Consider the following 14,746-nt stretch of genomic DNA (forward strand, 5'->3'; position numbering starts at 1 on the left):
TATTTATTGAATCGCAAAAAATAAATATTTTATGTTTGTATATAAGGTTATCATTGTTTCCATAAAATAATGTATTTATTATAATTATACATAACTTAGACATGTATTTCATAATATACGGTTAAAACTGTCCAAATGACTGTTAAAAATATTTAAATATATTATATAACTTATTACATTTAACAGAGTTTAAACAGGGTTATGATACTGAAATTGTTTTGTGCATGGGCGTCCCCTAGGAGGTTTTGCCCAAACGGGGCACTTGCCCCCCTCCCCCTAGAATAAACATAATAATGTAATAATGTACTATAAATAAAATGTAAGTATAAAATGTATAAAAAATCTTTATTTATTTTTTAAATTAATTTTGCCCCCCCCCCCCCTAGAAAAATGTCTGGGGACGCCCATTGGGTTATCCATTGACATTATTCAATTTGCTACTGCCAACGCCGTGCAGTATCAGCAATAGTTCAAAATATACCTTATATATGAAATCAAATGCGTACTTTGAAAGTCCTACAATAGATGATCTTTATACAAATTCGCAATTTTCGACTGATTTTCACAAAATTGCTATAAATATAGTTTCAGTTAGATCCACAGTGTCATAGGCCACTATGTACAATGTACTACTTACATTTTTAATTTTTACTTTCAGCTTATAAATGTTAAATATAGGTAGTTGACACAAGAAAAACTTTCTTTTTTTTATTTATAAATCGTTGTCATTGACGGTTAAAAAAATAAAATAACTTTTTATTAATTAATATAATTAGACTTATATTTGGTCAAAATAACACAAATAACTGTATTCAAAATATTACGTACAGTTTAAAACTAACGGAGTTTAAGAAAGAGTAAATCCGTGAACAATGCCGTGTAGGATCAGCTATGTATGTATATGTATGTACATTATACAAATTAGGTATTACTTAATCAACAAACAAAATTAATAAAATACCTAAAACTTCTAAAACGTTTAATTAAAAAAATATATTTATAATTTCAAGTTATATGATAAATGATAATGAAGTATACAAAACTCATTTGGTTTATTACTGAATTCTGGTTATCATAGTTTTAAGGAACTAATAATAATATGTAGTTAGTAATGAATTAAAAAATCAATCAAAAAATATATTATGTTTAAATATTTTAATGTATTTTGTATCATTGCTTTTAAAAGTACTTCATTTTTAAATTAATGGATCTAGCATAATTCTAAGAATGGCGATTTAGTTTAAATTAAACACGCGTCTGTATTTCAATCCATATTTTACACATTGTATAGCTTGGTTTTTTAAAATGTAGTGTAAATAGTGTAATGTATACATTTAATGTATAAGAGGTTACATATAATATAAGAGTAGCACCAATTGTTTCTTATTTAAAGTATTTTGCTTTTACAGGTGCCCACGCCAAATATTATTTATTTTATTTATTTATAACTATACAATAGATATCCAATTTCATATCGTTTTCATATCTAGATTCATCTTGTCGTTCTGATACGTGTGTATTATTATTATTATTTTTTATACCTAATGGAATTTCGATTTATTTATTTGTATACCTATATGTGCGTCATTGGGTCGTTGGGGGTGTGTTTATTATTTTTTTTTATACGATGTTTCAGCCTTACAGGTACAATTATGGAGTATAGACTGGTAAAGTCTATGTATCATTAATTATTATGATTTATGATGCACTGGGTTTTATTTTCAAAAGATAAACCTTGCAGTGCACTTAAAATCATCATTAGCTTTTATACCTATGGTGCAAACTGCAGACCCTTGTAGTTTATTATAGCTACATTTGATCACCAAAATGTTTTCTTTTCAATTAAAACGAGATTCTAACCTTATTCTTATTAAAGAAAAAAATTAGAAAAAGAAAGTATTAAAATAGCAAAATCATTGAGCATAACTTATAAATTATAATAAATAGTAACATGGCACATATAATATTATAGATGCTGACGAAGCTGTACACTATATTTAATACCGTAGTATAACAGACAGATGACAGTATTCTATAAAAACAGTTAAAATAAGCTATTTTGATAATTTTTTTTTATCAAAATATGATTTATTACAAATTACAAAAATATTTCAGATATTTAAACTATTTATTTATTTAATAAATGATGTATAATTATATAAAGATACATCATAAATCAATAGTGATAAAGTATTTCAAAAATATTAAACTACAATACAGTATAAGTAGATGACAAAGTATAATAAAATAATACAATTCATCTAATAGAAAAAATAGTGTTTTAGAAAAATGTTTAATGAATATTTTTTTAAATATATTCATAGTTATTTTTTAGCTTTTTAGGTATATTAGCTAGGTGTTAATGTACATAAGTTGTAACTCGTAAGCTTTGAGATCGGCATATCACAAAAAGATTCAATGGTCCAGGCATCTATCTATAGTAAGCATAAAAGAAAAAGAGTATAAAATAAATGATAATAACATTTTAAAAGTATTCGTTTCTAATTAATATAAGCGTAGGTATAAACTTGAAAAATTATGCTTATTTTAGAATAAAAATGCATACATAACCCCCTTATAGGTAGGTAATTATTTTATTGTTGACATTTGATTATTTTAGTAGGATCTTTTCTATCATTTTCTATGGCTATGGCCCTTCTAATTATTAAATCCTACGTACATCCTATATATTGTTTACATTTTTTTCGACATTTTAAAAAACGTCTTTAACACATACAATATTTATTTAAAAAGTGTTTTACGAAAATTTCAAAATGTATGAATGTACTACTTTGATACGTAGATTTTAGACTATTTCTTTTGTAAACCAAATAAGTGCCAACTAATTTTCTTTTAAAAAAAAATCACGAAAATCAACAGTAAACACATATTTTTTTCGTCAAAAAATATTATTTATTCATTTGTAAATGAGGTTTGTCAAGAATATATTTTTAGAACGCGATGATTCATTACTTTCAGTTTTATAAAGACAATATACCACTGACACAGTCATGCGCAATGCACATGTGTCATGTACCAACTACGAAGTATGTATATCCGGGTTTTTCATTGAGAGATATATTCTTCTAGGTTAAATATTATCAAAAAAGTTTGTTTCGTGTAATATCTCATTTTGATATTTGGGCAATTATTTAAATTGTTTTTATATTCTCTTTCAGCCTACTTAACTCAATAATTATTCTACTAAAAAAAAAAATCATAGTAAATTATATATTACTATTTCTTTGTGAAAAAAAACATTATGTTGAAAGTGGGAGTTATAAAAACATTTCAATTTGCACAGAAATAATGTATTGTTAAATATGATAACTGGTAGATAATTTATGTTTTAGTCTACTAAGCTGCAGGATTTTTCTCTTTAAAAAAAATGAATATGACCTCAATGGAAAATGAAAATATAATATTCAAAAATACTATTATCATAATTGTACAGCGATAGCCAGTTGAATGAAGATTCCAACGTTACTCCATAAGAAGACAATTATGAATTTAGTTTTTTTTTAAATGCGAGTTAAATGAGAAAGGTATCTTTTTATATTTTTATTTTTTCCTTTAAAAATACTTGTATACAAATATAAGTTTCAATAGTTCCATCATTTTTATACAATGTATATAATATAGTACATCTATTAATATAAATATTAGAAAATAATTAACAATTATTGTATTATGAGAATTATCACATGCAATATTACAATTATAGAATAACACAGTTTATTAAAACCATTCATTATATATATATTTATGATAAACTCTATTTTTAATTTCTTTTAAAAATATTTTATAATAATTTTTATTTATACTCTACTAAAAATGATGAAAAAATAGTAAATAAAACCGGACTAACTATCAAAAACCGTATCTTTCGAATAATAATATAGGTAGATGGTACGTATATCTTATCGATTTGACGGGATGCAAATTGCAAAGATAGAAGAAATGGAAACATTCCCGTTAAACATATATGTATAAACATACAGTAATATAACCGCTAATAATATAGACTATAGCTTGTAGACTAATAGAGAATTCTGATTTGATGTTTTTTATTCGGCGGTCTGTGTAAAACACGTAACAGGTACTGTTATTCGGTATTTCGGTTGAGTATAATATATTAAAATGTAATATATATACTATAAATATTAAATCATATGGGTAAGTAGTAAGTACGGTTATTTCGTAAAATAAAATATTTTAGTGGAATCAAAAAAAAAAATGTAGTCGTATTACAATACACGTCTATCATCACACAACGCCAGTAAGAGTTACTCTATAGTAACACTGTCTATACACTTGCCGAATGCCGTTCAGCCGATCTAGGTAATTACAATAATACGCATATATAATTATAATATTATGCATGTTTACGTTTAATATAATATGTATATAATATACCTATATTATCATGTATTTGTATTTTGTGTTATAACATATCATTTGGTTTCCGCACTTGCGTCAGATATATAACTCACGAAAATGAAATATCAAAATACAATATTTGCTTTTTTTTAATGTAATAAATAATAATCATACTTAATTAATAATAATAATGATATGTTGTGATTTTAAATACATGTTATATAACATTTTGTCACAATAAATGTTCAATATCAATTTCTTTAACGCCATAATCGTTTAATTTCAATAAAAAAATAAAATAATATAATATTATAAATTCTAAATTATGTTACACGGTATTTAACACGACGGAGAAACGGTAAAAATGACTTTTTTTTTCATAGTATTTCTCGATTATACATCAGCTGATTATAATATATATATGCATGTGTGTATTATAAATATATGTATTATGAAAACACTCAAAACCTGACTGGTGCATAATATCACCTATATATATATATGTATATTGTTATAACGGACGGACGTCAACATTTGCCGTGTATGGCTGTATATATTACAGATATACATATATATTTATACATATTATTATAAACACGATGCGATATATTATAATATGATAATGATATAGGTAGGTACAGACCAAGTCGGCAAGTGAGGTGGTAAAAAAAAAATAATAAAAACCAGACCACAAGACGGACACAGAAAATCGGCGGCCTCCGACGGGCGACCGAATAATAACTGTACCTATATCATCATTGTACGACGCGCGGGCGGCGGGTCCGGTCGACGGCGGTCGCAGCGGTGCGGTGGTATCGCGCGATCGCATTCTTTCGTCGGGTGGCCCCGCCGCCGCTGCCACCTCATTCTCTAACACGAAAACATCTCTCTCGATCATATAATATAATATATTATATGCGGCTGCTGCAACACCTATCCGACATCGTAAATATCTCACTACAGAGTGATAACGTTCATCGGCCTAAATTTTACACTTATACAATTGTTTTTACCATAGACGTGAGCACGGGGTATATGTGTGGGATATGCGCTTACAATGTATTAGGTACGTGCCCTGTGCACTGGAATACAAGCACTTTTTTTAGAGTGCATAATATGTATAAACAAAGTCCCAAAACAACAGCTTTCAGAAGAAGGGAAAAAAACAAAATTTATGCGTACAATTTATATTGGCATCTCACGATCATTAATTGTATGACAAGAATTATGAAATTATATTATCCTTTTCAATAAACACGTCTTTTACGTCTTTATAAAAACTTGTTTTATTTTTCAATGTGAAAAAACAACGTTGAAAAACCTATTATTAATTTTTTCCTATAGGCAATAACAAGCAGTGATAATACAAATGGTTATCATAAATATTTCTTAAGGTAATAGTAGCAGTATAATATTATGAGAATGTATTTAAGGACATTTATGTTTTTGCGCCTTTGCGGGGAACACGCGGCGTCTACTCTCGCACGACTATGATTTTAACTTTAAAACTTTAAGGGGTGAAATAAAAGAAGTCCTGGTCCCTGAGTGCATATACTGTATAGTAAAGAGAATAGGTACCTACACCAGTACACGTACAATATTAAAGTCCCATTGTGGAGGAACTGTTTTCTGTCGGTTTGTTGTCTCGCCAAATATAATCAGTCCATCGTATTTATCACTATTATCTAACGTGTATAAAAATTATATATTATATGTATTATTTTTCGGGTACCGATTTATAGCGCGATCTTAATCCGAAGATGATGCTCGGTAATCGACCTGTATGTGGTAGACGGTAAATAAAAATCGTCGAAAAAAAAATCCCCCTGTATTTCTTGGATAGTGCGTGCGTGTGTATAGGTACAACCATTTTTCAATCGTTATTATTTAATATTTACTACCTCCGAATACCGATGCTCGGCCGAAGAAATAGTTGTTATTTCTTCGTCAGGCGTATATCGTTAAATTAAATCTAACAACAACAACAGTAATAATAATAATATTAAATAACATTCACACCCTACCAATGTTGTCTCCACCCCTCCTCGGTTGGAGACGTTGGAGTTATATTATTATCCAAAATAATAATATTAAATTTTAGTGGATTTTTATTTTTTCTACAATTTATTGATTTATTTTATTGCCTTTTGATAAATCGGACATAAAAAAACGAAATGTACCAACGAATATTTTTCGGACATCACATCGGACCACGACAACCTGCGCCGCGGTGGCAGTGTTAGACGTCGCGCGGCAGTCTTCTTCCCGGTCACCAGTGTGCAGCGCGCGCCCGCCAGCCACACGGTTGTAATAAACGCTCCGCGGCCGTCGGACGCAGAGCACTTGTCAATTCCGCCGCCGCCACCGCCACTTAATGTTATCATTTGTCACGTTACTGCTGTACGGATGCGAATAGTTGCGAACTAACATATATATCATTAACGAGCGGTTATAGCGATCGCCACAACACAATAATACGTGTGATCAATAAACGGAACAAACGAACGATCGATCGATCGATTTTAAAAAAATAACCGTAAGTACCATCATATTAAAATATAATATTTAGTACAGTGTAATGTGCCATTTATTCGAAATGTAAATTACATAATAATTAATAATATGCATCTCGTTATTATTGTGTTTTGCGAGTTCGGAGTGTTCGGACGAGAGTTAAAGTTTCTGAAGTCCTGACCGAACTACACGCATTACATAAAATTATCAAAATATAGTAGATGCCTATTTATCGCTTGACTTAATTTAATTATATTAGAATTCTTATTCAATACTAATGTTATTATTGTCACTATAACGTCTATAACCAACCGGATATATACCTATGTAGATACTAAAAATAAAATATAACTTAATACCTGTAATAAAATAATTTCTTTCTCACATTAATTGTACATGATGATGATTTTTAAAAATTTTACGTGTAAGGATCAGAATATTTTTTCTCTATAGGTAACACGATTTAAAATTTAATATTAATTTAATATTTCAACAATTTTCCAAATTATGTATATTTTTATAATATAATGTGTTTAAATTTAATAACAATATAAACAAAAAATTGTTTTTTACACTGTTTCTATTGTTATTATTTTATGATATATTCATTTTTCTTATATTGGTTTTTTTATTAAAATAAAATTCATACTAAAAAAATCTATATTTATTTTTTTATTATCATTGTGATTATTACTTACTCTTATTCTTATACATATATGATCAAAGGTTTTTGACCTGAAAAATATTTGTCCAATTCCATCCGGTTTTCATGTCTAATACTTAACCACCGGAAAATTACAGGTTTTAGTTTGTTTAATTTTTTAGATCGTCAACATACACATAAATTGGTTTTTTTACATTTTTTCAGTTATTAATCTAAAAAAGTTTTTACGGATATTCATTGCTAATTTATCTGAATGTTTTGTAATTTAATTATAATATTAAACATGAGTAAATGTAGTAAGCGGTGCGATGTGGACAGGTGCCAATAGAATATACAAAAGATTCCTAAAATTTAAAAACCTTATTTGACGGTTAAATTTATTGGCAAAAAAAATGTGGAGCCTTCATAGTTGCAGAATTTGTTGTAAACCCGATAGGCGACTATTAAGAGATTTTATATAAACAAATTTAAAAATGAACATGAATACTAACTTTATGAAAGTTAAAAAAAAAATTATTAGATACAAATTGTATAAGGATAATTACAATTACAATTGTCGATCATTAAACAATACGGTATAAATGTATTAAAGATTATTAAAACCGCTGAAATCTATTTCAATTCGTTACCAACCTGTGTATATTGATTGCTTTTAAAGTTATACCTAGTATTTATAATTATTCATTTTATCATAATAGTTTTCTTTTAAATAATAGTTCTACCAATTATTATAATTATCACTTAGGTACAAATAGTATTATAATAATTTTAAAACAATATACATATATGTAGTTCTTCAGAAATAGATTATTTAAAAAAATTGTGTGAATATATAATATATATTATACTACTGTGATACAAAATTATCACAACAATAATACGTATAGTGAGATTAAGTACACTTTTCGATCGACAACTAATTGGACAATTTCTCGTACTACAGAAAGATTAGAAAATGTAAGTAAAAAAGTCTTCTTTTACGTCGTATACATTTATATCTATGGTTTTGTTCATCACGATAAATTCTTATATTCCATAAGAATGTGGGTTTCAATAATAATAATAATAGTAAAAAGTAATCTAGTTATCCCAAGCAAAACTTAAGAATAGAAACCGGATAAGGAAGAAAGTGATTGTGGAAATGCATCACGCATTTCTCGCATAAAAAGTATATTTTTATACTGAATATAGCTTCGAGGACATAATTCTACTAAAACTGATTATTATTATACAAAATTCGAAATTTTCAACATGAAACTTATTTCATAATATCAACTTTTGAAATAAAAAAAATAATAGGACACGTCATAATACATGATACCTCCACTATACTAATCATTGTCAATATTTCAGTCAAAATGAAAAAATAATATGGAATAAAAAATAAAATAAACTTTCAGTGATAGATAGGCATGTAATAATGATATTATTAGATACTATTTAGCGTTGCTGCGATTTCACCAATAGTTTTAGGATAAAATGGTACGTTGAAATTTTAACGCTTGCTGCGTGGAAAAAAAGAGAAAAACCAAATTCAAAAGTCAGTTATTACTGTGCTATTATATAGTTGTAACGACAACACAACAATAGGGTTCGACCAAGATAAACAATAACAATACCTAATACATATGTCAAAATTCGAACAAATGCAACGTTTCGAGATCCTATTCGTCAAAATAATTTCGCTATTCACGTTTCCCGCTCTTCCGTACAAGACTTAAACGCTCGCAAAGATGTAATAGTAGTAATACCCATACGAGCGACTTTCGTTTGAAATTGAAAAAAATATCAATCTACTCTAAATAGTATGAATAATATAATAATGTGATTTTAATTGGTTTCGGTTGGGTCGTTAAAAAGTGGGCCAAAAAAAGTGTAGTTCAATAGACGCATATTGAGGACAATAATAAATTGATGTATATAGGCTGGTAGGTAGGTAGGTAGGTGGTATTAGGTATATTACATGGGTAGGTAGTGTGTTTGGTCGGTCGAATGAATATGTTATCCGCTTATCGCCACGCTTATATACGCACATATATATATATATATAATGTACATGTTAACATACACCCAACTACTTGTACGTATACAAAAATATCTGATATATTATAATGCGTGTACCCTGGTTATTAATAATCCGTAACCCTAACCTACACACGTCGTTTCGTCCCGATTATAACCGTACATACTAAAATAATACGATATGAATGTATGATGATGTATGTATTATACACACACACACACACGTCTCCGCTGCATTTCCGTGTAACAGGTTTTTGTAGCACACTCGTTATGTCGGGGCGCCTACCTATACAGTAGATATATAGTATATCGTAGACGCCGCGCGCCGTCTCGGATTGCCGGTCGTTCGCAGACACAGCAATAACTGAACCAAATAATAAAACATAATAATGCAATGATACTAATTTCACTGATATTTAATAGAAATACACGTATATTATAAATATAACACGCAGAACGTTAATATTCATGTTATATTTTTCGCAATTTTTAAAATTATTTTACAGACGTCTTATGATCAGATATGTTTTCTTATCCGCCAATAGTAATAATTAAACAACCTATGACGCTGCAATGCACATACACGTTTAGGTTAACGAGATCCCGATTGACTCCATAATTTAGCCAACATTTTGTAAATATGAAATAGTTTACTAAAAATCAAATTAGTATGGATGTCTATACATAATATTATAATATATACTCTTTAGAGATTAGAGGTAGTATCGTCGGTAATTCTATTTCGCGGGAAAAATGTAACACGGGCTTACATATTTTATTTATAGACAACAGCACATTTAACAAAATAACAGTACTTAGATATTGAACACGTATAAATAAACACTATACAGGTAGATAGGTAAGGTTACTGGGTGAAAAAAATGTACTGTACGAAGTGAAATTACGTTTATTCCTAGATATTTTCTGTGCCATTTAGATATGCTAACGAGTACTCTTTTATTGTCATCGGTATTCAAAAAGAAAGTTGTGACAACATATGTATACTATTAGGTATAATATATTATTATGTACGCACGGCACATATATAGGTAGACGAACGTGCGTTCTCTTTATGGTCAAGGTCGTGCGTGATTGACGGTCACGTCGTTTCTTCGTTTGTTTTGTTGTGTGATTAAAAAATAATAATAATAATGATGGTAATTTGATAAATAATCAGTGTTTATCTATTATCGTCCTACCAAAATACCTACAAATTATCTTTAATCTAATATCATTTTTCAAAACCAGTTACAACACCAACAGTTACCCGATTTTTTTGCTACAAATATTTATGTTCCGTTCATGTTTCAGGTTCAAATGGAGGGATGGCGGCGTCTAAAGTTGATGTGCGGTGTCTCGGCGTTATTATTCGCCGTGTGTTCTGCCCGGCCACAGGATCTCACCGCCGTCGCAGCTACCGTCAAAGAAGTGCCACAGAGACCCATGACCCTGACCAATGGCTACCATCCATCATCGTTTCCGTTCAACAACGGTGAACCATTCGTTGTTGATCCCAACTCAGGTTCCATAGACTTCAATACTAGATCGCCCCCGAACGCGGCACAAAGAACCGACGATTATTACGATTACGATTCTACAAAGTTAGAGGAAGTGCCATTCGACTATAAGGGCGATCCAATTGACAGGAAGGACGTGGCGGGTCCTGGTCTACTACCCAGGCCCAACGATATTGCACCCGCCAAAAACAAGCAGACGGACATCTATCAGTTCCTGAACTTGCCCGTAAAGTACAGCTCTAGTGATCGGTTTCCACTCATGTCCAGCTCGTACGCCAATACAAAAATCCAAGGGTCCGGCGGGTCATCACCATCGTCGCCACTCAGCAATCATAAGATGCCATCAACCTCAACTCAAACACCAACATCAGCAGTAACTACACCCACTACCACTGCCACGTCGTGGTACAATACCATCAAGTTGACTACCACCAGGCCCACCCCTGCCCCAACTCGTGCCCCGACAACTACCACGACTCCGGTCCCGGTTCCGCAGCAAGAAGAATATGAATACGATTACGATTACCCTCACCCGCAAGAACCGACGTCACACCATGATATCACTACCGCACAAGCAGCGATCAGTTCAACAACCACCACCACTACCTCAACCACCACAACTACAACGAAACCGACGACAGTCGTTCACCTCACCAATCCACCATTACCATCGTCGCCGTCGTCCTTTATTACTCCGGAACCATCCACTGCTGCCACGACCGTACTACCGTCTTCGACCACAACAACACTATCAACTCCGGTTACCTCGTCCGTCGTCAACAGAACTACGGGCGTAGTACAGGTAACTACTGTCAGACCTGAGATCGATTCCAAACTGGACGGAACATCGTTCGCTGATTACGACGACGGGATCAAACCAGCAGGGAAACCACACTCACAGGAGATGTACGGTCAACACTTCAAACCCTTACACGGAAACTATCAGTTCGGCGACAAACCGTATCCATTGATCACCAACAGTAAAGTGCCTATGACGTTTACTGCTCACGTATCGTCTGGTATATCGTTGAACCAACCAAAGGACCACTCGTCAAATATCAAACCATCCCCAGCCCCGGTGTCGGAAGAACCGGTATACTCATCTAGGCCTCTGCGCCCAGAAAATATAGAAGATACAGTCAATCCCGAGGAAACTGCTGTGTATGAAAATTCAAGAGTAACGTTCAATAACGGTAAGCCTGAACCTTCGATAAGCCCAGAACTGGCATCGACGTATTCAAAACCCAAACCACTAAAACCTAATGGAACTCCTGATCAGTTCGAGACAGTTTACTACAAAGTCAGACCGGATACTTACAATACACAACAGCTTCCTAGTGCGGTTACAAACCGACCTACGAATCCTCTAATCCAAAGTCGACCTTATCAACCAGAGCCGCCCGTAATAAAAACTTCTCAGGATGTACCTAGAAAACCGGTAAATACAGAGCTTCAAATGTCTCAAGGACGGCCACCACCATATCCGGTACAAACAGATGTGTATGTCAAAAATAAACCTCAATACACTCCTCCACAGAGCCAACCAGATACATCTAAATTTAAACCTCCTAAACATGTAATAAACCATTTCATAAAAACTCAGCCGAACGAAGACAACAAAAGCTACGCACTTCAGACTTCTTTTTCAATTGGTATGGACGGAGAACGGACAGATACACGTCCAGCACAAGGAATCGGGCAAGTTTTAATGGTTGAAGATGGTTCTTCTGAAACCGTTGTTAATCATACGATACCGATAAAGACCAAAGCGACTACGTCAATTCCACTAATTCCTCCACCAAGACCAATCCAAAAACAACAACCGTATCCAAGACCTCAATGGGAGAACGTACCAAAACCTCCTACATATTATCCACCTCCGAAACGCGATGGCGCTATACCTCCCCCACAAAGACCAAATTTACCTAATATTTTACCTCAATTCAGGCCAAACGCCAGAGTCGATACACCACCAACAGTACCTCAATCGCACTCCGCGACCATTGAAAGGGTTCAAATTCCAATAGATCATTTAAGACCACCACCCCTTCCAAAACCTCAATTTTTAAAAGTAGACAGAAATGATGATAATATTGACGAAGAAATTTTAAATACACCTGAAAAGGAAACAAGAATTTTGCAGAAAACCGGACCACAACCAGCAAAAGTAACTACTTTGCAAATGATCCAACACGGAACCCCGACAAAATCACGAGATGATAATAATAAAGAAAATCCTGTACATATTATTTATGCGGCAAACACTCCATCAAAACAACCTGAAAAAATAATTGATGATTCCGTAATGCTAGACGTCAATGATAGATCTGATATTCCAATATTAAAAACTAAAATCACTAATATCAAGCCCACAAAAATGGACTTCCCGTATCAAATCGTTAAACCTGATGAAAATCAAAACGGATCTTCGTTGGAATATAAAGCATACAGTCCAACCAAATTGGATACAACCAAACCAAATATCGATCAAGAATTAGTGCCAAATCTTCAAGATTATGTTCCAATTGTAACTCGTGATTCTACTTCAAACATTGTGGTTTCGCAAAAACCAATTACAGCTACATTGAAAACGACAGAAGATAATCATAAGATAGTTGATGAAGGTCATAAACCTCTATTACAAAACTTTCAAATACCCTTCCACCCAAGTTTAAAATTGCCAGAAAATAGTAATGGATGGTCAGTTGTAAGAAAATCACAAGTTGATAACGCTTCTGAGAGAATAGATGAAGCTGGTGATGTGGTTGGGTCTACAGAGAAGTTCGATCCAGACAACTTTAAACCGCAATTAGTTGGAGGTTTTATGCCAATAAGTCCTCCTTCAGAAGATGCAAAAGACAAAAAAACAGTTGAACAATCTGAAAGAGCAAAATAATCTATAGAGATTAAATAAATATTTATATCATTTACAAATCCATTGGAATAAAGTATAAGAAATACTCAAATACATAAATTACATAAATAAACATGTCATAAACGATAAACCCATAACTCATATATTGTAAACTAATCACCCTGCAAGTGAATATTAATTTATTTATGTATATAATGTATAGATAAAAGTACTAGATAGGTACGTTAACTAAAATAAAAACATAAGAAATAACAGTATTTAATTAACTGTTAAATTTAAAATATTTAAAAATAAGTACCTATATAATATTAGTATGTGCATTAACAATATGCAATATATACATTAGTATTGAATTATAACATAACTTCACATTAAACGATCAATATTTATAATGTACTTGCCCAATAGATAGAATATTTATATTAATTTAATATAATCATTCATTCAGTGGCGTATCCAGAATTTTTTTAGGGGGGAAGGGCACACACTGTCTAAAATTTTATATAACATATTGTAGTATGCGTTCATGTATACAAATAAATCTTTAAAACAAAAATAATAAATACAACCAACGAGTGGGGGGGGGAGCATGGCCCCTATGGCCACCACTGGATACGCCACTTTTCATCAACAATATTTATTTATAACATATTTCCTAAATATTGTAAAAACCATGTATAATGTATATATATATATTTATTTTTATTTTTATTTTACAAATATTGTAGACATCCTAAATGACAAATAATGAAATAAAGCTCAATAATTATACTA

The 14,746-nt window shown here is 31.5% G+C and overlaps 1 protein-coding gene across 1 annotated transcript; it reads left to right on the forward strand.

Moving 5' to 3' along the window:
- The first annotated feature begins 6,633 nt into the window (after positions 1 to 6,633).
- Positions 6,634 to 14,746, forward strand: LOC132919777 (mucin-2-like). The gene is made up of 2 exons (XM_060981619.1): positions 6,634 to 6,916; positions 10,892 to 14,746. Exon 2 carries the CDS (start codon positions 10,898 to 10,900, stop codon positions 13,991 to 13,993), a length of 3,096 nt encoding a protein of 1,031 aa, XP_060837602.1. The 5' UTR covers positions 6,634 to 6,916; positions 10,892 to 10,897; the 3' UTR covers positions 13,994 to 14,746.

The sequence above is a fragment of the Rhopalosiphum padi genome, chromosome 2 (genome assembly GCF_020882245.1).
Source record: "Rhopalosiphum padi isolate XX-2018 chromosome 2, ASM2088224v1, whole genome shotgun sequence".
In the NCBI taxonomy this organism is placed as follows: Eukaryota; Metazoa; Arthropoda; class Insecta; order Hemiptera; family Aphididae; genus Rhopalosiphum; species Rhopalosiphum padi.